The sequence below is a fragment of the Saccoglossus kowalevskii genome, chromosome 2 (assembly GCF_978046115.1).
Source record: "Saccoglossus kowalevskii chromosome 2, keSacKowa6.1, whole genome shotgun sequence".
Taxonomy (NCBI): Eukaryota; Metazoa; Hemichordata; class Enteropneusta; family Harrimaniidae; genus Saccoglossus; species Saccoglossus kowalevskii.
The window spans coordinates 26,955,883-26,980,892 of NC_140642.1; the positions used below are offsets into that span (position 1 = coordinate 26,955,883).

At 38.3% G+C, this 25,010-nt stretch overlaps 1 protein-coding gene across 1 annotated transcript; it reads left to right on the plus strand.

The window, feature by feature from the left end:
- Window positions 1-25: 25 nt before the first annotated feature.
- LOC100366561 (uncharacterized) lies at window positions 26-20,056 on the plus strand. Its single transcript, XM_085505530.1, has 14 exons — window positions 26-174; window positions 1,303-1,905; window positions 2,016-2,140; window positions 3,093-3,303; window positions 3,672-3,874; window positions 4,544-6,387; window positions 6,486-6,613; window positions 8,944-10,842; window positions 11,078-15,084; window positions 15,387-15,563; window positions 15,945-16,115; window positions 16,916-17,984; window positions 18,224-18,474; window positions 19,332-20,056. Exons 1-14 carry the CDS (start codon window positions 120-122, stop codon window positions 19,527-19,529), a joined length of 10,941 nt encoding a protein of 3,646 aa, XP_085361656.1. The 5' UTR covers window positions 26-119; the 3' UTR covers window positions 19,530-20,056.
- Window positions 20,057-25,010: the final 4,954 nt, after the last annotated feature.

Consider the following 25,010-nt stretch of genomic DNA (forward strand, 5'->3'; position numbering starts at 1 on the left):
ATTTATTTGCGATGAGTCGGTAAGCAAGAATGTCAGCAATGTAACCTGATCCAATCACGTGACTGAGTTTGTCAATCAAGGGCAACCTGACTTGTCAGCCTTGGGATTTTTTAGCCGGAATGTCGAGTAATTTCAGTAAATACTTCAACAAACCGGAACTTTATTTGATGAAGGGTATTTTTTTTAATATATTTCGTCTTCTAAAACATCTAAATACAACGTGAAAGCTCTGCGCCAATATCTACATTCAATTTATCCAATGTCCAACAAGCCCATTTTTAACCAATCAGCGCTTCTGTTCTTTGTGACCTGCGCCAAATTCAAAACGTCTTGTTAGCATCGAACGTTTTTGTGGTTCTTTGTGGGTACCCCGTTCGATCTTCGATGGATTTTAAATTATCACTCCGTTAGGTTATTTTATACGCTCGGTAAGTCTGATTACAATATCATAAAAATAATGGAAATATCTTTGTTCCTGAAATGAGAACATCAATCCTTCCGACAAAGTAAAAACGGTGCACTCTAGCTGCCCGCTGTCATTTGGGGCTAACCTGGATCAGCATTGCTCTAGTTTTCAATTTATAAATAACAAACATGACAACTACTTGCAGGCGATCTCTTAATCTCTTGAACATTTAGCTCACCGTTTACAACAAAGATTATTTATTTGATTTGGTGTGCACGATTCTGCCAACTTGCAATAATTTACACATGTATCTTGAAAATTTGAGGTTGAATATTCAAAGTGTTGTGCAAAATTCTGTTAGCAATATTTCAGTGTTGTGGATTTGTGCATGTACCACAGTCGCTTGTATTGTAACATAAGATAAATATGACTATAAAATATTGGAAATTCTGATACATGTAGCTCACTGTCTAACAAAGTTTACATATTATAGTCACAATTATACATGTACATGTATTAGGTACATCATATTCTTGACTGTGCATCAGCGAGTATGAACAAATTACATTATGCACAACTTCCATATTCACCTGTCTCGGCTAAAACCTGCCCATCTGGGCTGGTGCACAAGCCATCTGACACCCCCCCTGATTTTAAAGATTTATTGTAAAACAAGGTCTACAGTAGTTTGATCAAAAGCCTTGTTTTTGTAAATCTGTCACTTGTAACTTATTCTAATGTTTACTGTGCTATTTCCGAGAACTATGTCAACTTGTCAAGCTTAATTGCTCAGATGTGAAACAGGCCTGCCAAATTATGACCAAATGCTAGTATTCCAAAGTTGTTGTACACATGTACATGTTTTTCTTACTTATGTTTTCTTTTCTTTTTTTCAGTCACAACAACTGACATCATGAGTTGGGCAGATGATGAGTGGAAGGATGGCCTCCCATTCAAAGCATTACAAAAAGTGCAACAGATGGAAACCAATCTAGAAAAATTGAAAAAAGAACAAAAACAGAAGCAATTCCAGCTGGATAGTTTGAATCAAGCCTATCAGAAACAAATGAGAAAAGTGGAAGAGGAAAAAACTCAGATAACCGGTTTAAAAAGAGATAACCAGAGACTAGAGGAGTCCTGTGGTGATCTGGAGAACAAAAGACAGAAGGTGATGCATGACTTGCAAACTAAAGATTCTCATATCGCGTGTCTGGAAGGCCAGCTGTCTCACATCAAGGCATCGCTGGAGTCGGAGTCAACCCGCAATCATCAGCTAAAAGGCGAACTTGAAAGGGCAGAATCTCAGCATTCTGGCTCTTTGAAGAAACTTGAAAAGTTGTCCGGTGAGCATTCTCGTCTGCAAGAGAATTGCAATCATCAGAAAAGACAATTGGAAGTCCAAAGTGACAAAATAAAAAGTCTTCAAAGTGATGTAAAGAGGCTAGAGTACGAAATTGAAAAGGGGGAGAGAACCAGACACTTTAGTTCATCATCCTTTGGTAAGTTTTTCTGCTGATATGCAAATTCATTATCAATTATTGATTTCATCATACACTATTAATTTCTAGATAATGATTATAATGATGTGTTGATGTTTTTGTATTGATAGGACATTCTGGGGATGATGATGTGAGTAGTTTTAAAACACAACTAAGAGAACTACAGGCTAAGTATGAGGCTGAAGTAGCAGAACATGAGAAAGTTTCTAACAAATTAAAAATCCTGCAGCAACAGGTAAGATAGCTGAAATACTCATTAATTATTGGTATAGCCTGTTTTAATTGTATATTATTCTTAAAAATCCAAGCAAAAAACATTGTAAGGTGTTACTGTTAGATGCTGGTTACAAGACATTTTAAAATAAAGTGCATGTCTTTTAATTACACACCCATTATGTGATTTGTAAATGTGCTGTATTAGTATGCAGTGCTTATCCTAAATGCCAGATGCAGCATGCAATGAATGCATTATTTGGTGTTTGTGTACTTCTGTTGCTTCTAATATATAGCATATAGGGTACAATTATTTTCAATTTAAAGATGCAATATAAAGGAGAACATGTAATTTTTGATACTGCATGTTGATGAATACATTGGATTAAGTCGATGAGCAATGGCAACCCCACACTGAGTTTGCAAGATATTTGTGGATATTTGTTGAACAAAAATCATTTACAAAGATTTAAAATGTAGTTGATATTTCACAATCCACATCGTACACAATTTGCAAGACACTAACTTTGACTGTGTCCAAAGTTGAATTGGCATGTCATCCAGCACAGTGAGTTTTACAGGAAACTAGCCAAATTATTATTTGAAAAGAAATTCAAACTAAGCTGATCAATGAAAATGTGCTGTAGACACAGATAATTGTATATTTATTTTGTGACCATAAGATGAAAAATCTTTCGATTATGTAGACTAAAATTTAATCATCAAATCATTACATTCAGGACAATTGAAAGTTAGAAAAAACATTTTAGACATTTTCGTTCAAAGTTCTGTTGTAATGACTAATAAATTTATAAAAATTTAATTTGGGTGTTGTAAAAACAACAGTAAAAAAAAAATGTCATCTGTATTGAATCTAAAAAACTTATTAGGCGTTTTTACAAGCATGATAGAAGTACATTTGTACAACTAGCCATCATTTACGCATACATGTAATAAATTGTATTAAATTACAGGTTGACAAAGAACTTTCTATGAAGACAAATGAAATGAAAAGCCTGAAAAAGTCAAATCACACTCTAAGTCTGAAAATTGACAACCAAAATTTGGCGAAAGAAAATAAATCAGACGCACTTCAGAAGTCTATGAGTGAGGAAAAGTCGATGACTGAGGTTGCACTTCATCAAATGGAGACTACGTTGCAAGATCTGAAGAAACAAAATGAAGGTTAGTTATCCGAACTTGTAGTGTTGATAAGGTACTTCTAATAAGTTCTTTGGCTAAGCTCATTTGCATCACTTTTGATTTGGAAATGTGTTTCTCATGTAGTGAGTTTAGTATTTTGTTCACTCTATTCTTGTCTTTGCTTTGACACTGTAAGTGTAACAAAGGTAAATACTTCAAAGAATAACTTGAAAATGCTGATGACACTGATAACCCTTTCAAAATGAAATAGCAAGGCCAGGTGATAGTCAGCTACGTACATGTAGAAAGTTAAGTTACGCTCCGACTGTACTGTACATGTATGTTCTGTATGATGTTTTGCTTAAATACTATCTGTTAGCTGCAGTGCTTTTGTTTTTTTATTCACTCAGCTATCAAGGTCGATAGTTCGAAGTTGGAATTGAAGCTGCAAGCCAAGGAGAAGGAAGTGACCCAGTTGAATGAAAAAATCTCAGAAATTCAAACATCATTAAAATCTTCAAAAGAAATGTTGGTTGAGAAAGATAAAGTGTTGCATCAGTTGCAAGCTGAATTAAACAAAGTGACTGCTGATTTAGATAAAGCTAATTCAAAGGTGAGGATATAAATAATACTTTGATCTCTATGTATTTAGTACCGGTACTGTAAATACTCTAATTTAGGTATTATACGTGCATTTCAAATATTTCAATTTTTCTTGTCGTATTAGTCACTGACTCATGTTTATTGTTTGTGTCTCAAGTCTATCAAATTTGCTACCTAATTAGAAAACTCTTGCAAACTAATTTTCAAAAACCTTGGCATGTATGCTTGGAACGAATGGTTTGGGTGTGCTCATGATTTGGACCGTATCATTATCAGAAAGGGGCGATGAGAACACGAGTTAATGAACTTAATAATGCATATTCTACAGAATCACTTCTGTTAGGGGGCACACTAAACATGTTGTATCAGTTGAGTCAGTGTGTGTTTGATATTAACAAATACAGATTTATCTATTGTAGGAATATCTTTATAAATATTGAACCAAGCTCAGACAATCACTACAGGACATATTCTCTGTTTTTCACTTGGCCATTCCAATCAAAATATTGAAGAACTATGAAATTTGTCCCAAATTGAAATACACTTTACCTGAACCGTTCCTATGTTTAGGGGAAAAATAACACATTTCTTCAATTTATCAGACTTTCATGCCAGCGCTGTCTCTGCTGTAACAGTTGTTTTCTGTTCCCTTGACTATGTTTTTTTTTTATATCTTTAGCTTACAGGGCTGGAGCGAAAAAACAAGCAGCTTACACAAGAACTTGATTGTCAACGCCACAATGCAGAAGCTGCTCGAAAAGCGCTGGAAGATAGGATGAAAGAAAAGGAGAAGGAACTACATGATGAAATATCACAGCAATCAAAAACTATTATGGGTATGGATAAACAATTCAATGAAATGAAGAATAAAATGCAGCAAGAAATCAACCACTCACGGAATGAATATAATAGTGTGCAAAGCAAGTTTGAAAAGGCAGAGCAGCAGAATCTAATTTTAGAAAAAAGAATCAAGGAATTTGAACAGAAGGTCCATAGTGCTGATGAAATTAAGAAAAATCATGACTCTGTTATCGCTGATCTCAATGGAAAAATAGCAGAGGTAGAGAAGGAGAAACATAGCATTGCTAGTAAATTGGAACTGAGTGAAAGTCGGGTTTGTAATCTTGAGAAACAGGCTAGCAAGGCCAAAGAGGATCTCCAGCTGAGTGAGAATGTTGTTTGCAGTATGAAAGGAACAATACTGGAGAAAGACCTTGAGCTTGAATGTGTGAGATCAGATTGTCAGGATGAGACCAGTAAAATGGTTGTCACATTGGAGAATTACAAGAAGCAGTATGCTGAACTGGAAAAGAAACATGGTGGTGCGCTTGATCTTGCCAAGAAGCATGAGCATGACGTTTCTCAGCTCACTGGAAAATTGCTGGAGTCTGAAGCTGAAGTTGGTAAATATCAAGTTCTGCTGGAGGAGTGCAAGAGGGAATTAGAGGCTTGTAAGAAGGAGAATGAGATGCAACAGGAAAATGGGAAAAGTGTATCTCAAGAAATGCAGAAATTGAAAAATGACTTACAAAACTTGGAATTAGCAACTAAGAAAGCTGAAGACCAGTATGTTGAAGTTCAGAGTAAACTTGATCACAAGATTTGTGAGAAGACTGAACTCGATAAGGTTATTGCCGAGTTGAAGTTGGCAAAAGGGAATAGTGAGCACTGTCTAGAAAGCAGTCAGAGAGAAGTGTCAACTTTGAAAGCAACTCTTGCTGAGATGCAACAGTCACAGGAAAAAAAACATAGTCAACAAGAGGATACTGTCAATGAGATGAAAACTATGATGGGACAGCTTGAAAACAAAAACGAAGAGTTGGCAAAACATTTAGACCGTGAGAAATCCACCATAAATCAGCTGCAACAGGTGAACACAGATTTGAAAGAACTGAATGAGAATCTGAATAAGACTGTTAAGGCAAAGGATGAGGACCTGCAGACACGTGAACAAAAATGGCAACAACAGAAGGCCGAGTTACAAAAATCACTGGATAATCTTGATGGTCATTTGAAAAAAGCAGAAGAAGAGAAAATTAAACTTCAGAATGAAAAAGATGAGAGTCTATTGATGAAGTCTAACGAACTTCTAGCTAAGTGTGAGGAGATTAGAACTTTACATGGAGAATCAAAGAAAATGGAAACGCATTTGGAAAGCATTGAAGCCAAGCTGAATGTGGAAAAACGTAACTGTAGTGAACTGAAAACAAGTCATGACGAACTGCAAACAAAGAACTCAGAGTTACAACAAGCTCTGGATGACAATAAAAAAGAAATTGAAGCACTCACAGGATCTTTTAGTGAGAAGACTGAGCTGCTCCAAACTACCGTTGACAACCTGAAGACAGATAATACAGCATTGCAGAAAGATTACAAAAAGGCTTGTGAATTGGCAGATATGAAAGCAGCTGATGCAAATGATATGCTCATTAAAGTAGAGCTCTCTGAAAAGGAAGTTTGTAAACTGAGAGAAAGACTGCAGCATACTGAGGATTCATTAAATGAAGCAAAGTCAGCTGAAAGGTATGCAAAAATCTTTATTTCTTAAAAGAAAGTACACTGTCGCTCTCATTGTGAAACATTCACTAAAAATTCAGCACTGTACTTTTTCTCTCTTACAGTGTTGCTCTGAAAGATAAAGAAGAGACCTTAAAAACACTCCAACAAAAGGAAGCCATGCTGCAGACGTTGAGTGATGATTTGAAAGAAGTGGGATCACAGAAAAAAGAAAAAGAAACTCATTTACAAGGTAAGGTCATCACAATGGGATCATCATTCTACTAGTACAGGGTCACCATTCCACCAAAGGGTCACCATTCCACTAAGGGGGTCACCATTCCACTAAGGGGGTCACCATTCCACTTAGGGGGTCACCATTCCACTAAGGGGGTCACCATTCCACTAAGGGGGTCACCATTCTACCACTGGGTCACCATTCCACCACAGGGTCTCCATTCCACCACAGGGTCTCCATTCTACCACTGGGTCACCATTCCACCACTGGGTAACCATTCTACCACAGGGTCACCATTCTACCACTGGGTCACCATTCTACCACTGGGTCACCATTCCACCACTGGGTCACCATTCCACCACTGGGTCACCATTCCACCACTGGGTCACCATTCCACCACTGGGTTACCATTCCACCACTGGGTTACCATTCCACCACAGGGTCTCCATTCCACCACAGGGTCTCCATTCCACCACAGGGTCTCCATTCCACCACAGGGTCTCCATTCCACCACAGGGTCTCCATTCCACCACAGGGTCACCATTCCACCACAGGGTCACCATTCCACAACAGGGTCACCATTCCACCACAGTGTCTCCATTCCACCACAGGGTCTCCATTCCACCACAGGGTCTCCATTTCACCACAGGGTCTCCATTCCACCACAGGGTCTCCATTCCACCACAGGGTCTCCATTCCACCACAGGGTCACCATTCCACCACAGGGTCACCCTTCCACCACAGGGTCTCCATTCCACCACAGGGTCTCCATTCCACCACAGGGTCTCCATTCCACCACAGGGTCACCATTCTACCACAGGGTCACCATTCTACCACAGGGTCACCATTCTACCACTGGGTCACCATTCCACCACTGGGTCACCATTCCACCACTGGGTCACCATTCCACCACTGGGTCACCATTCCACCACTGGGTTACCATTCCACCACTGGGTTACCATTCCACCACTGGGTTACCATTCCACCACTGGGTTACCATTCCACCACAGGGTCTCCATTCCACCACAGGGTCTCCATTCCACCACAGGGTCTCCATTCCACCACAGGGTCTCCATTCCACCACTGGGTCACCATTCCACCACTGGGTCACCATTCCACCACTGGGTTACCATTCCACCACTGGGTTACCATTCCACCACTGGGTTACCATTCCACCACAGGGTCTCCATTCCACCACAGGGTCTCCATTCCACCACAGGGTCTCCATTCCACCACAGGGTCACCATTCCACCACAGGGTCACCATTCCACAACAGGGTCACCATTCCACCACAGTGTCTCCATTCCACCACAGGGTCTCCATTCCACCACAGGGTCTCCATTTCACCACAGGGTCTCCATTCCACCACAGGGTCTCCATTTCACCACAGGGTCTCCATTCCACCACAGGGTCACCATTCCACCACTGGGTCACCATTCCACCACAGGGTCTCCATTCCACCACAGGGTCTCCATTCCACCACAGGGTCACCATTCCACCACAGGGTCACCATTCCACCACAGGGTCATCATTCCACCACAGGGTCACCATTCCACCACAGGGTCACCATTCCACCACAGGGTCACCATTCCTCTACAGGGTCACCATTCCACTAAGGGGGGTCACCATTCCACTAAGGGGGTCACCATTCCACTAAGGGGGTCACCATTCCACTAAAGGGGTCACCATTCCACCAAGGGGTCACCATTCCACCAAGGGGTCACCATTCCACCACAGTGTCACCATTCCACCACAGGGTCATCATTCCTCTACAGGGTCACCATTCCACTAAGGGGCGTCACCATTCCACTAAGGGGGTCACCATTCCACTAAGGGGGTCACCATTCCACTAAGGGGGTCACCATTCCACCAAGGGGTCACCATTCCACCAAGGGGTCACCATTCCACCACAGTGTCACCATTCCACCACTGGGTCTCCATTCCACCACTGGGTCACCATTCCACCACAGTGTCACCATTCCACCACAGGGTCACCATTCCACCACAGGGTCACCATTCCACCACAGGGTCACCATTCCACCACAGGGTCACCATTCCACCACAGGGTCACCATTCCACCACACTGTCACCATTCCACCACAGTGTCACCATTCCACCACAGGGTCACCATTCCACCACAGGGTCACCATTCCACCACAGTGTCACCATTCCACCACAGGGTCACCATTCCACCACAGGGTCACCATTCCACCACAGGGTCTATTTGTGGAGTCACCATTTCACTGTGGTGGCCCCATTTCACCATGCAAAAACAAGGTTCCATGATTTTTGTATAATGCTATGATTGAGAACATTGTGTAAGAACATATATTTTTTTCCTGTAGATGTGATCAACAATTTGCAGCAGCAAGCTTCACACTTGGAAGATTGCATGAAAGAGAAAATTGATGACTTGACCACCCTGACAAACACATTATCAGAAAAAGAAACCTTGATTGAAATTCTACAGACAGAACTTTGTGACATGAAGTTAAACCTGGAACAAACAACCACTCTGGCTGGAAACCGAGAGTCGGAACTTAGCGAACTGTTGAAACAAGTGGAAAATTGTGAAAAAGAAGTCCTGACCTTGCAGTCTAAACTACATAAAGCTGAAAGCGATATGGGTACTTTAGAACAGCAGCACTCAATGGCGACAGAGCATCTTGAGCAGAGTCAGAATGCACTGAAGGCTAAAGATGGAGAATTATCCAGCACAGTTCAGGAATTAGAACAACTACAAAGTAAATTTGATAGCACTGCTGCTACCATGAATGCAACCATAGAGGACTTGCAGAATAGTAAGAAGAATTTGGAAGAGACAGTGGAACAGAACAGGGCTGCTCTGTTGGAAAAGGATGACGAAATTGATGATCTGCATGGCGAGGTGGGCATGCTGGAAGACTCAATTGATGATCTGAGAGACAAGATTCAGAAGAAGATGGACGATTTCAGTAACCAGCTAGCCACACAGCAAAATGAGAATGCCAAGATTGTAGAACATGTGAGAAAGAAAGAAAAAGATGTAAATGTCCTCAAACAAAAACTTCAAAGTACGGAGGAGGAGAACCAGAAAATGTGTAGTAAATTAGAACTTTTACAGATGGATGTCGAGGACAAAGATGCTTCAATTGAAACATTTGAGAAACAGGTAGAACTGCTGGAGACTACTGTATTATCTATGAAAGTATCACAAAGTGAGAAAGATGCCGCTGTCAAATCAATGCAGGATGAACTAAATCAAGCACAGAGTAAACTGGATTCATTGCAAACTGGAGACAAAGAAAACATGAAGACAATAGCGACATTGAAGCAGCAATTAGAGCAGCAAAATGTCACAGTTGACAATCTGAAGAGTAGTGTGAAGGATGGGGAAGATGTGATGACCGAGCTCAGCAATGAGTGTGAGAAGTTGAAGGTGAAGTTGGATGCTACCGAAAGTTTGTTGCAGACAAATGAGGGAAAAGTAGAGAGCATGCAAGAACAGTTGACTGACATGGAACATGTCATGATTAGATCAAAAGATGAACATGAGAAGCTAGCTGCCGAGATGTTGCAAGAAAAGAATGTCTTGCAGACTCAATTAGAGCTCAGTGCTAAAGATGTCAAAAACAAAGAGAATCTTGTGCAAGAATTAACAGTCAGTGTACAGCAACTGGAACAACTTTGTCAACAACTGAAGAGCGAAAATGAAAAACTGATGTTGGACATTGAGCTGGCTAGGACCGAGGCTGTTAATGTTTCTGATGAGAATGTTAATCTGAAAGATGATTTGAACAGACTGAATTTGGAACTTAAAACTTCACTTGATATGGCAGCCAGTGTGTCATCAGAACATGAAGCTAAGCTTGCGCTACTTGAAAAGGAGAAAACTCAACTTAATGGTAAGCTTGAGGAAGCTCTCTTCAATCTTGACAATGGAGCTCAAGATATAGAAAGATTCAACGAACAACTTACGACTTTGTCATCCCAAAACGATCTTTTAAAACAACAATATGAGCAGCTATCGCTTAACCATGATAAACTCAAAGAGCAATTTGATACAGTGAATAATGAAAAGGCATCACTGCTGATACAGATGGAGGCCCAAAGCCAGAAGCTTGAGAACAATCAGTCTGAACTGTTGCAGAAGACCGAGGACAGCAATGTGGAGATTACACAGCTACAGAACAAATTAGCTTCTTTGAAATCAGAACATGAGAAATTGAGTGAAGACTACAAGACTACGACCAAAATTTTGTTAGGTGAGTACAGATATATGTATATAATATATGCATACACATTTTGTTGTTACATGTAGCTCATGTTATGTGTAATTTCCAATTAATTTTTTAATCATTTTGAACACAAACATTTAAACTGTTATTTTTTCCTTGACATAGCAAAGTTGTCCACACCATAATGGCCAGGTGATAGGTCGATGCCAAGTTCCAATCTTTGTGTTTGCTAATTTTACTATGTACATTTGTGTATTTCCAGAAACAACGTCTGAATACGAAGCAATGAAGAAGTCCTTTGAAGATTTGAATGTAATGCTTAAAGCTTCTACTGACAATTCTGAAACGCTTGTGTCTACCCTGAAAAGTGAAGTAGATAGCGTGAAAGCTGAGCTGAAGAGTACTCAAGATGATCTGAGTGTGATGAGTAATGACCTACTGTCAAACAAGGACACTTTCAAAAAATCACAGTCTGAGTTCATTGCAGAGAAAAAACATTTATGCAGTCAGCTGAGCGAAACACAAGAAAATTACAGCATTGCGACTGATAAGCTGAGGGAGCTTGAGATGGAGCATACAAGCACCCTGAATGAGTTACAACGTATCAAAGGAGAAATTGCTGAATTGTGTGAAAAGAAAAGTGCTATGGAAACTGACATGACAGCCCTGACAACTGAGGTGGGAAATCTTAAAATTATGGTCAATGAAAGTGAGAATAAGGTCCGTGACTTGGAAGAAATTCTTAAGCACAAAGAAAAGGATGTGGAAGACCTTAAATCTGAGTTGGTGAATGTGCAGGATGAATCTTCTAAATGTCAAAAAAATCTCCTATCAAATGTACAAAAGAAAGATCAAGCAGTTACTTGCCTAGAAGAAGAATTGAAGAAGACGAGGGATGAAGTGGAATTGACACAGTGCGAATTGAATGATCTGAAAAAGACATTAGCTGAAAAAGAGCAGGACTTCCAAGAAGAAGAGAAAAAACACAAAGGAACAGTCAACTCAATGCAAGAGAATATAGAAGTTATGCAGGAGAATTTGAAAACTGTGAATCAGGAATTACTGGAAGAGAAGCACAAAGTCACCAGTCTTCAGGAAGAGATTACTATGCTGCAGTCACAAATGACTGAAATGAAGGAGTATACGGAAATAAGGGCAAAGCAGAGTCAGAAAGAAGAAGCTCAATTACAGCTTGATCTTGATGTCCGAATGGATGAAGTTGATGATTATCAAAAGCAGTTAGCAGCTAAAAATGAGTCACTGCTTGCACTTGAGAAAGACCTTGTACTGTCAAAGGAAAAAGTCTCCGAATTGGAGAAGGTTATCTCTGATCATGCTGAACAGATGACTAAGATTATTGAAAGGCACCAAGTAGACACTAACAGACTCGAAGAAGAGCTACTGCATCATAAACATCAAGTGGAGTGCTTTGAGCAGCAGATCAAAGAGTTGGAGAGTACCTCTTCAAATGACAAATCATTGTTACAGCAGCAGTTACTTGATGAAAGTCAAAGATTCAAGCACTTGACAGAAAAATATGAAAATGAAATGAAGATAATGAAGCTTGAAAATGAGACGTATAAATCAGAGCATGAACATATTGTGAGTTTAGTCGAGGAGAAGGCACGGCATCTATCAGAAGATTTGGAAAAGGCGAAAGGAGATCTTAAAGATGAGATGGACTGTAGAAATCAAGTACAAGCTGTTGATGCCCAACACAATGCTATGATTATAGTATTACAAGATGAAATTGCTGCTTCAAACGAAGCTCTCAAAGACAAAACTAACACCATGCTAGAACTGGAACAACAGCTTGAGGACACAAAGAGCAAGTTGGGCAATGCTGCGACTCATATCGATAAACTGCAGGAGTCGCTCAAGGAACGATATGATGCAATGCAGCACGCTGAGAAGGAATTCAGTGATGCAAGACATGATCTAGAGATGAGAATCAAGGGTCACGAACATGAAATTGAGAATTTAAATAGTGATCTTGAAACAAAGGAAATTGAACTAGAGAAACTTCACAAACTGAAGAGCAGTGTGGAGACTGAACTTGTAACTGTGACGGACAAGAAGAAAGAAGATGATAACATTTTGAGTGTCAGATTAGAAGAGTTGGATGGGGAAGTTACTCAACTGAAAGAAGAAAAGGGCTATGTAACCGATCAGTTAGACTGTCTGAAAGACAAACTGTCAAGAATAGAGTCTGAGAAGAAACAAGCGGAGTATAGAGCACAGTGTGCTGAGGATGAACTAACAGCTACTAAAACTGTTGTTGAAGAAATGAAAATGCATGTAGACCAAATGAATGAGGAAAAACTGAACTTTGAGAAGAAGGTTGTGGAATTGAAGGATGAGGTTAAAAGTTTGAAGGAGCAGCTGCTTGCTGCAGAAGCCCATCTAGAAAAAGTGCAGTTCACTGTTGAACAGTCTGCAGAGAAAGACCAGGAACTCTCAAGCCAAGTTGAGAGCCTTGGGACAGAAAAAACCATACTTGCTGAGAAGCTTGACAGTATGCAAAGGGAGCTTATGGATGCTTCAACATCAAAGAGAGAGTTGATGAATCAGTTGGAATATTTAACAGCTGATTTGGAGAATACACAAGCTGAGAGAGAGCAGCTAGTTGGTAGCGTTGAACACTGGCAGTGCAGTCAACAAGAAATAAGCCAGCAGATTGAAGAATTCAAGCAAGAGAAGGAAAGGCTTGGGGATGAGTTGCAGTCGGTACTGAATCTAAAAGAAGATGCAGAGCAGATGGTCGAAGATTTGCAAGACACTGTCAGAGGGCTTGAGAATGAACGATTGGAATTGCGTGAGAAGGTGAAAAGTCTTGAAGTCACAAATGATGGCTTGAAATGCCAGGTTAAAATTAATGAAGACGCCATTGAGAAGTTGCAAATTGAGAAAAATGAACTTGATAGTAATCTTGACACTATGGAATCCTCTACAAATCTTGTCAGTGTGGAGAAACAAGAACTAGAAGGGCAAGTCAGGGAATCAAATATAGCAAGAGAGAATGCAGAAAAAGAACTGAAAAATGTGCAGACAAATCTGAGCCAGTTGCAGGAAGGAAAGGAAGCCTTAGAAAAAGAACTGAAAATCGTGACTGCAGAGAAAGCTCATTTGGAGGACCGATTTAGTTCAACCCAGCGTGAGTTGCAAGAAATCACAGAAGGGTGTAAACAATTGAAGTCTATCATTGAGACATTTGCAAGTAAAGAGAAACAAGCTAGAGACCAGCAGCTTGCGAATGTGGAATTCATCGAGAGTTTACAAACAGAAAATTCTGAATTGACAGAGCAAGTGAAGTGCAGTGAGAGAGAACTTGCTGAAGTAGAAACACAGAGTAAAAAACTTGCTGCTGAAATAGAAAAGCTTGAACATGAGAATAAAACATTGAGGGACAAAATGGAGGCTTTAGAAACTGAACTCAGTGTACTCGATTCAGAAAAAGGTGATCAAAATAAACAGCTTGAGATGAAAGTTGGGGAAATGGAACATCTTCAAAGTGAAATCAAGAGTCTGTCTCATCAGCTCAACAACACAAGACAAGAGAAAGAAGTGATCGAAGGCCACATGGAAGGCGAGGTTTCGTCTCTCACAACAGAAGTTAGTAACCTGAGTGACGACTTAAAATCTGCCAGCTCGAAGCTCAAGAAATTAGAAGAACGTGAACTGCAGTATCAGCAGAGCAACTGTGCCCTCGAAACAGAAAAGCAGGAACTTGGCGAACAGGTTGCTGCGCTGAATATTCAGAGTAAAATAATACAGGATGAGAAAAATTCATTTGAAGAAGAATTGCAGCAACTTCAGAGAGAATTCCAAGATATTGCCCTGGCAAAAGAAACTCTGGCAAAGGAGCTACAAAAAGTTGAGACCTGTAAGCAAGACTTGATTGAGCAAGTCTTGTCCTTGGAAAGTGAAAAGACTCTTCTCTTATCTGCAAATACTGACATAGGCAAAGAGGCCGAGAGCACAAAGTTTGAAATTGATGAACTGAAATGCATGATTGAGGAGTTGCAAGAGCAACTGAAGGCAGAGACAAACCGAGGAGAGGAACTGCAGGAGGTCCGTGCCATGATGGAAGATGAGAACACAACTTTAAAAAAACAACTGGAAGATGCACTGACAGAGTACAAGAAACTTGAAAAACAACACTCAGATAATGTAGCCACTATTGACAAAGAGAAAGATAGTCTGCAGCGTGAAGTACATCAACTCCAGTCCAAATTAGAGGAATATCAAACTGAAGCTGTAGATGCAAAGGTAGGTGTCACAGGATTTTATTTTCACTGAATCATTCTTTCAGTGAAAGTAGCCAAAATAAACTCCAAGTGAAAATGGTGTAACGGGTACTTTACAGTACTGTCTAATGATAAGGAATAAAGTACATAGCCCCAGACTCCATCATGCTGTCATGTTCAAAGGAGCTGTACTTACACAAACTCTACAAAACAAATGTTTTTAAGTTTTTTTTTGCATCAGAGTTAGTTGTACGGTATTTAAAACATCTTGTTTTTGCTTTATACATGCATTAAACACTATGATGTTTTTCATTGCATTCAAAGTTGTCATTAGATGAAATTACAAGTGAGAAATCTGACGTGGAGAAGACTTTGCAGCAGAAACACAAGGAGCTAATTGATTCCAAAGCTGCACTACAGACTGAGATTGCGAAGTACGAACAAAAACTTGCTGATTTAGAGATCCACAGTAAAGAAGAAATAACCCGCATGCAAGAAAAGGTAATACTGGTTTTATTGATATTAAATGTTGAGTAGCAAGTACCGGGTAGCCTTTGTCTGTTGAGATGAAATCACTGGCAAATATTTGAAAATTGTGCCCTACTAACTGCCATTTGTGCTTTGATAGAGGGTTTTTGTTTTGTTTTTTAAATATTTTATGCAAGGAAGCAGTGTTGATGGTACATGTGCTGCCTCAGAAATATACTCCACTATTGGGACGACATAGGTGTCTGATGAGTTTTCTATCATAATATTATTATGATTATTTAATGCACACTCCTCTAGTGTTCAATGCCAGGTAGAATTAGGTCTACCAATCACGAGTCCAATGTAACCACCACTACACTAGCAGTCTATAATTGTTACATTTTAACTCCCCAGTATGATGCAGAATTAGAGACTTACAAGAATAAAGTGACAAATGTGGAGAAACAGTTAACAGAACAGAAGACTGTGATTGGCGATATCACCACACAAAGGGATGCATTGGTGCTAACTGTCCAGCAAGTTGAAGACAAATTAACCAGCGTTACTGCAGAAAGTGAAAACATGGTAAGAACTATATTACTGTGACTTAAATTAAAGCACCACAATTGTATTTGTTACGCTTGTTGTTCGTAGAATGGGATTCACATCGAAAATTGCTGACTGTAGCACCGATACATGGTCAATCTAGCCTATAGTGTTACATCACAGGTCAATCACATGTTTTCAATAGTCAGAATATCAAAATTAAAAAAACAATAGCATCCTGCATATGCACTATCGTATTCCCTTATATCCAAGCTTTCAGATGATGTATAAGTTGTTATAGTAGCATGCTTAGTATCTTTCAGGGAATGTTCAAATCATAAATCAATTTCTAAATTTATTTTCCTTGTTGCCAAATGTACTGATTCTGAATGGCAAAATTTGGGTGTATCGATATTTAAAATTAGTCCCTGTTCCAAAACAAGATCTAACAGATTGTTTTTTGTTTGTCCATCTGTGCATGCATTCACACCTGTATCTTGGACATGCCTAGACTGATTACGTTTAAACTTCACACATATATCACACATCTAGGTCTGCATATGTACGATTCGTTTCACAATCTGATAAGATGGCAGCCATTTTTGTGCTAAAAAATTATCAAAATCAAGCATTTTTCGTCATTCCAGAACCAGATCTCAGTTATGTATAGATAGATCTAGTTGATACAGACAGACAGACAGACAGTACGGGACATTGATGCACATCATTTTGTTTTACAGATTTGGCTCTAAATGGTCGACTAACGGCCACTTTCTTTTATTGAATACTGCTGTACAATACCAGTAGTATAAACTTTCTTGTTTTGTTTTTTTCACCAGGAGGAAGAAATTAATAGTTTGAAATCCAAATGTGAGCAGCTTAAGTTATCCGAAGAGAAAGCTAAGCAAACCATGAAGAATGTCACCATTAAACTGAAACGGCTTGAAGTTGAAGGGTCACCCAGCCAGCAACACACTCGGGAGATCAAGAAACTTGAAACGCAGTGCTCTAAATTACGAGGGGAACTTGCCGAAGAGAAAACTATGAGAGTTAAAGTAGAAGCAGAATTCAACAAACTTCAGGGGGATCTAAAAACTACAACAGTACCGAATGATGTAGATGATAATAAACTGAAAGCTAAGGTTGAGGCACTACAGAAAGACAAGGCATACCTGCAGGGAAAATTACAATTGGCAATGAATAATGCTAAAAGATTAGAAAAAGACTTGTCATCGATGCGCAGTCATATATCCAAGATTGAAGCCAATAAAAATAACGAAAGTGAAACTGGTGGGGATCGGGAAAAAGTTGAGCATTTGCAAAAGCTGCTGAAAGATATGGACGATAAGTTGGCATCTAAGGAGAAAGAAGCCAGTAGCAGTATGGAGAAGTATTACAATTTGATCAAGAAATTTAAGAAGACTGAAGGTCTGAATGAGAGCTTAAAAACCAGAGTGATGCTACTTGCGCATCAATTGAAATCAACACAGGGACATAAAAGTATGGATTCAATGTCCTGTACAAACAAGAGCGAAAAAGTTGAAAAAACCACAATTAGTAGTCCAATGGTTCCCTGTGAAGTGAGAGTTGAGAAATTGCCAGAATCAACACAGAATTTAACTCCCCAAGACATTAGAAAGACTCGACTATCTACTAAAAGGAGAAGTCTTAGTCGACGCTCACCTGCAGTAGAAACTCAGAAAATGCCTAAAAGGGATACACAAAATGCTGAAGTGGAAAGAAAAACAGAGGAGCCAAGGAGCAGTAAACGTTCAAGGAGTCCGTCTACATCCCAAGAGTCAAAGCGTGCTAAGCATTTCAGTGGAAAAGTGGATGACAATAAAGCTGTTCTAAAACATGTGGAACATAAAAAGCTTGAAATTAAAGACTCAGATGATGTCAATAAAGGTGAGTGTCATAAGAAAAAACATGTATGGGCTGTGAAACTTTTATTTTTATACTGTCTTTTAAAATCACCAAGTGTCATTTGGATAAAAAGCGTAAATCTCGTAACAAGCTGCTATAATTATCACATTGACAAAAACGGGAAATAACCAAAGTTGTGAAATAGTACTGACACACTCTGGAAATCTGAGAAAAAAGTCTTGGATTAAAATCTCATTAATGCTTTTATTTTTTCTACATAGTGTCTGAGAATGGCTGTGATGCTAGCAGTCAAAATCTTCACCAATCAACTGTGTTATCATCCTCATCGCCATTGTTATCTGCAGTTGCATCTAGTACGCAAGCCAAGAAAGTTTCTGCTGATTCACTCACAGTTCCCACCAATCACCACAGACTGAGGAGCCAGGATCATCATCAGCAGTCGTCGGACGTCAAAGTGAAACCACCAGCTCGTAGGGTAACACGCAGTCACAGCTCAGCCAGAATGGCCACCGTAAGTGAATAAACTCATCTACCTCAATCCTGCTATTAAATCAGTCTGATCTTTATAACATTCCCATGTGTAAATTGATTGATTTTTGCAGTATTGCTAGACTGTCAACAGTTCTCTGGCCTAATAAATAGTCACTGATTTTCAAACGCCGTAGGCATGTTAACAAAATGCCAAAGGCATTTCAAGCGGAGGCCGTAAGGCCGAGAAACTGTTATAGCATGTAAACGCCCTCATGCGGCATTACATGGAAATTGCCCGGTGATGTTCGTCTTGAAACTTGTCACTCAAACTACTACTACCTCCTGTTTATTGGTGACCCGTTTCGCTCATATTTGGTTGATCGGTGTATGACGTAGTTTGAGTGACAGGTCTCAGCAGGAACACCACCAGGCAATTTCTACCTAATGAGGGCGTTTACATGCTATAACAATTCTCCCGGGTCTTGCATCCCTTGCTTGAAAAATGCCGTCGGCATTTCATTATAACGCTTACGGCGTTTGAAAATAAGTGACTCTTTATTAGGCCCGAGAACTGTCTACAGTATTGTTTACAGCCAACCAAACTTATTGTTTCAGCCTCAAAGCAACATAGTGTATATCAGCTGTCAGTCAAAATGTCATCAAAACTGAGCTTTGAAAAGAAATACACAAAATAAAATACAGTTTTTAGAAATTAGAAGGTCACATCATAGGATCTATGAGTTACATGTATTAACAATTTGTGATTTGATTAAATTTTAGTTTATTTTACATGTCAACCTCACTGATGTAACTTTTTATACTTAATTTACTGCAAAGAGAGGCGGACCATCAAAAATCAAATCATGCTTAATTTGGTTGCATCTTCATTTGTTTCAGAACCCATCGGTGGAAAGTGCGGCTTTGACAACTGTGACAAACAGTCCCAAGAAGGTTTTAACTGCAGAACCCACAAAGAGAGGTAATCGTATGGGAACTGCACAGCGCTCACTAAGTCTGAAGAAATCACCTGAGCAGAAAGCCTTGCGCAAACAACAAGGGCAAGGCAAAGGCAAAGAAGATTGCAAAGTTCAATAGAAAAATGATTCACCATAATTTATTTTTATTTTGATTTTAAAGATTGGAAATTTTTTTATTTTGATTTTTTTTTATATCCAGAATTTCTAATATTAACCATGCCTGCATGGTCGTCCTTTTCAATTGTTCAAATCATTCTAGCCGTTGATGAATCTCAAGTTAGATATACATGACTTATATTGCAGATAAGTTGCTAATGAACTGTGAAATCTATTATTGATAATCATGCAAATTATCAATAGCATACACTGCCATGATATCCAATACAGCTTGATATTAAGTACATGAATAATCTTTCGCGAGAGAGAGAGAGAGAGAGAGAGCACTTCAGGTGCTACTGTGGTTTAGTCACTTTGTACACACATTACTTTTTTAAAACTTTTCGTACTGATATTTTTGTATTTTGTCTTGAACCTGTCATCTTACTATTTTTGCAATGAATGATAATTATGAGAACAATATGGTTACAAGTATTTGTTGTCATGTTGATGTAAATTTTGAAAATTATTACATTAGTATTTCATTCATTTCTTTTGCATTGTCTTTATTTGTAGGTTGTTGAGCTCGGTGTACCGTTGAATCCCTTATACAGTTACAATCAGACCTTTGTCTTCTGGCTTTTAGTAGGGCAAAAGCAAAGTTTGTTTGTCTGGAGCCATTTTGTGGGATTTGAAATTGAGTTTTTGGCCATTACACTGTGTATGTCTGGCCATGCATGTATGCAGTGCAGTAAAACAACCCTCCTTAAGCTGTCAACATATCTGTACCTTTGCTGCCTAAAAAACTTTACCTGGTTTTATGTCTTTAGTATGGTTTGGCAGAGCTCTTCGAAAATTTACCCAAGGATGCATTTGGTCACTAAATTGCACTACTGGAAGATCATTGGTTGTCTGAAAGATACTTTTTTTCTTTCTGATCAATGAACAGAGATTTTGTGAGAGTGGCTCTACAGGATGTTTTGTTTTATGTTTTCCCATTCATTGCCAAGTTCAATCGCTATGTAAATATACCAGTGACTTATATTTTGCTCATGTGGGAAAATTAATGTATACAGAGCAACAAAAACTGAATTATAATTGGTACATGGTCAAATCAATGAAGGAAAGATGTATTCAAGAACTGATGTTGTGCATTTCGAAAAGAGGGAGCATTTAGCACTACATGTGTCAACTGTTGGAAATCTGGATTAGAAACTTGTGATTATCACAATGTGATCATCTTCATAGTAGAGTTACTGTAAAATACTTTGATTTCGCTTGGATTTAGTTTTCGCTGAAGGACTGATTCAGTGAAAATAAAATCCAACGAATATATCTTTTTTCCTATATTTTACATTCAACTCGTCAAAAATGAGTAAAAATAAATTCCATACAAAACACACCTAATTCCAACTTATATAAAATACTGTGGAATACTTTATTTTCGCTGGAATTAATTTTCGCTGAAAAGGCTTTTTGGGCGTTTTGTATGGAATTTATTTTCACTGATTTTTGATGAGTTTAATGTGAAATATAGGAAAAAAAGTATATTCGCTGGATTTTACTTACACGGAATAATCCCTTCAGTGAAAATAAATTATTCTACAGTAATCTGCAGTACTATATTTTAAATGAGTTAATTAGTCCCTGGTTGGGTGCAGTCTAAAATGGGGCATTGTGGAATATGCCATTTATGTGTATGTCTGTTCCGTAACCAGCCATATCTTGCACATGCTTCGACTGATCAAGTTCATAAATAGACAGCTATTGTTCAAATTTGGTGCATACATTGAACATGATGAGACCACAATATTTTTCAGATCAGATTCAAAATGGCCGGATTTTATATTAACAAATGATGTTCCGGAGCATGTCTCTAACTTACCTTAGTTGATTGCAATAAAAACATGGCATGCTTGTAACACATAAAACTTTCATAACCAAAACTATTTTACTATCGTACGAAAAGCAACAACGGTCGAAACGTTTTCCATGAAAATAACTGGGGTCGAAACGTCCTACAATCATATGTGTGTATGTATGTTTCATTGACATCTCGGGAACCACTCATAGGATTTAGCTGAAACTTTGTACACATATGGTTGAAATTCTTGCATATTAATTGCATACTTATTTGTCAAGTTTCAGGCTGTTTTGTGTATATTAATTGCATAATAATTGGCAAATTTTCAGCTTTTCCACTGATATCTCAAAGTACCCTTCAACAGATTTCAATGAATTTTGTTACATATGTGCTCATGGGTATTTTTTGTTGTTGAAATCCATGAATATTTAAGGTTTCCATTGATGTCTCAGAAACGGTACATTTATGGTCTAAGATACTCTAAAGGCATGTTTTGTTTCAGCTCAAAATAAAAGCTGAAATCATAAATTAGATTCCAATGAAAGTGTGTACATATAAGTGTTCTAGAAGGTACCATGGACCTGATTAGTTCCAGGCTGCAATCCATGCAATTTAAATAATTAGCTAAGTGTATGCCATCTATTTGTCAATAGTGTAATTGAAACGGCCTACGAGTAACTGGTTTACCTTATAAACTGGGCTATATCCTGGTTTACCTTATAAATTGGGCTTTATCCTGGTTTACCTTATAAACTGGGCTATATCCTGGTTTACCTTATAAACTGGGCTTTATCCTGGTTTACCTTATAAACTGGGCTATATCCTGGTTTACCTTATAAACTGGGCTTTATCCTGGTTTACCTTATAAACTGGGCTTTATCCTGGTTTACCTTATAAACTGGGCTTTATCCTGGTTTACCTTATAAACTGGGCTTTATCCTGGTTTACCTTATAAACTGGGCTCTATCCTGGTTTACCTTATAAACTGGGCTATATCTTGGTTTACCTTATAAACTGGGCTTTATCCTGTTTACCTTATAAACTGGGCTTACCTTATAAACTGGTTATCACAGCATAACACGCCCTTAAGACTAAAATTGAATCATATAGCCAGTTTTCTTTAACTTATTCATCACATACATCAGTTTGTTCTGGGGAACTTTGGAAACTCCTCTCAGGTGCAGTCTTGCAAAAAAAAAAAAAAAAAAACTTTCTTCCAAACTTTGTGCGTATGTGTTCAGCAAACATGACAAATTTCTTAGATACATATGACATACATTTGGGTAATTACTAGCTATAGCCACGGGCAGTTTGTTTCCTTTCAGCTACCTAGCGCCCTCTATCGGTTATTTGTATGCTATGTCGTCACCTCATTGTTAACTGACTGTGGCTCAAAACTATTTTACCCATCAATTTCCTCCCTCATTGTGTTCTATAAAATTTATTAGTTAATTAACTTATTATAAGATTTCAGTTTAGAGTACTTTAGAGCCTGCTTTCAAGTGCTTTGCAATGAAAAGTCCCTTCTTTACTTCGTACACTGTGTGTGTCTTGTTCAGTTTATTGTAGCAATATAAACAGCACAAGTCTAATATATCTGTTTACTATAAATCAGATTGCTTTTGCATTTCACATCTCAAAAAACATAACTATATATAATATCAGGTGACCGTGTTTTGAGTACTTATTTGGGGACCATCACATTTAATTGGCGATGGACCATTACTCTGAAATAAAAAAAATAGAACATCATGTGTGCTAAAAAAGAATGACAAACTGTCACAACTTGCTGAACGACTAGATGAAATTGTATAGTTGTGAAATATACCATTATACTTAAATTATGATATGACATCATAGATGCTATCTAACAAATTACCTGCATCCAAAGTTGTCCTCAACCTGGTAACTAGTCCTAAATTGTCATTTCATCATTGAAATCGTAATCCCATTAACTTAGCAGAAGTAACTTTTTAGTTTTTTAATTTGTAAAGTTCTGGAGAACCGAGCATTCCCAAATGCGTATCGACACACTAGATTGAAATCATCTTACGATATTCCAGTTGTCATCGAAGCTGATGATAGCTTCTTGTATTTTATGTTTCCTGTTTGCGATAAAACTACAATGAAAATTGTATTACTCTGCTCGTGAAAAATTAAAGTGAAATAGACACACGTGTTGTTTCACACATTGTTAAATATTCAAATCAAATTAAAACTTACGCTATGTTAAGGGATCCCTCATTATTTATCGCCAAGGGGGTCGGTCGTAGGAATCTGAGATGAGGGGAGGTTCAGTAGAAATTTATCCTAATGCAAGATGAATTACAAAAATTATATGTAAAAGGGGACTGAGTCACATTTATATGTGAACACAGAAACCGTAAATATATACGAAGATAGTAAGTAGAACAGAACTAGTATCAACAGATCACGTGTTTATTGCAACATACCATGAACAATATATGACCAACATACCACACATCACTATAAATTACCCAGAATTCTCCATGATTTATACTATTAGACATTGATTTTGCTGAAGCATCATATTGGTTTACTATTTTTTGACCCTATTTCAAAGGAGTCTGCTGTATATGTTTTGCAATGTGTGACCAGAATGTCAAATTATCTCAAAGTCGGGTGAAAGACTCGCATAGAAAAGCTAACACTGATGTGAATCTTTGGTAAATTTAATCACCGACATAAATGCCCATTCGTAGCACCTATTTGCATGTTCGCGGTCCCGGGATTTGGAAATCAAATGTAAACTTATTGAAGATTCAAAATTACAAAGGTGGAATTACCGAAATAATTGACAAAACCAAAACAGATTATGCTGCACAAAACCAGATTTAATTTGGGAATACGAGTTTTTTTCCCATAGCATTCTCTAAATTACACGCACAGCGTAAATGCAAACTACTACCTCATCTTGAATTAAGACTTAATGTCCTCGAAAAATGAATAGATGAGAATCTGGATCCTAGCATTCTTAGTGAATATGAGTAGGTAAAACACAAAACAAAACGTGGTGCGCAAAATAGAGCAGGGTTAAATGGGCCGTAGAGGGCGACAGACCAATCAAATATTTCCTCAGTCTGGAAAAGAAGCGAGAAGGTGAAAACGATATTAAATTGTTAGGTATGCTTATATTATAGAAAAATATACACAACTGAGAATTGCTCGAACGATGAAATAGATATATACTTATATACTTAGATGAAAAGTCCACAACTAACAACGAAAATCAAGCATTACACGAACCCATCTCTTTCATTGAATGTACAATACAATCATTTCAGGAGCCATTCTATTTTTAGATTTTCGGAAAGCTTCCGATACTGTGGAGTGGCCATTCTTATTAAAAGTAATGAAGAGATTCAATTTTGATAGTACATTAAGTAATGGTGCTCGTGTGCTCAATCACGGTTTGCAACGCGGCATTCGACAAGGTTGCCCAATATCGGATTTACCACTCATCTTAGTAGTTGGAATTTTAGCAATTTACATCAGATCTGATAACAGAATAAACGGAATTAATTATAAATTAAGACTCGTAATTGGTCAAAAAAACTGCGAATACCGCAGGTAGCCGATGATACAACACTATTCATCTCTAGCGATATTTCAATATCG

What these genes read in the sequence shown, in the direction of transcription:
- LOC100366561 (XM_085505530.1), top strand. Translation starts at nt 120, where the DNA reads ATGTCGAGTAATTTCAGTAAATACTTCAACAAACCGGAACTTTATTTG. An exon ending in CTGAAGCTGTAGATGCAAAG is followed by an intron (nt 15,085 to 15,386) that starts GTAGGTGTCACA and finishes TTGCATTCAAAG; the next exon opens with TTGTCATTAGATGAAATTAC. An exon ending in GCTCAGCCAGAATGGCCACC is followed by an intron (nt 18,475 to 19,331) that starts GTAAGTGAATAA and finishes CATTTGTTTCAG; the next exon opens with AACCCATCGGTGGAAAGTGC.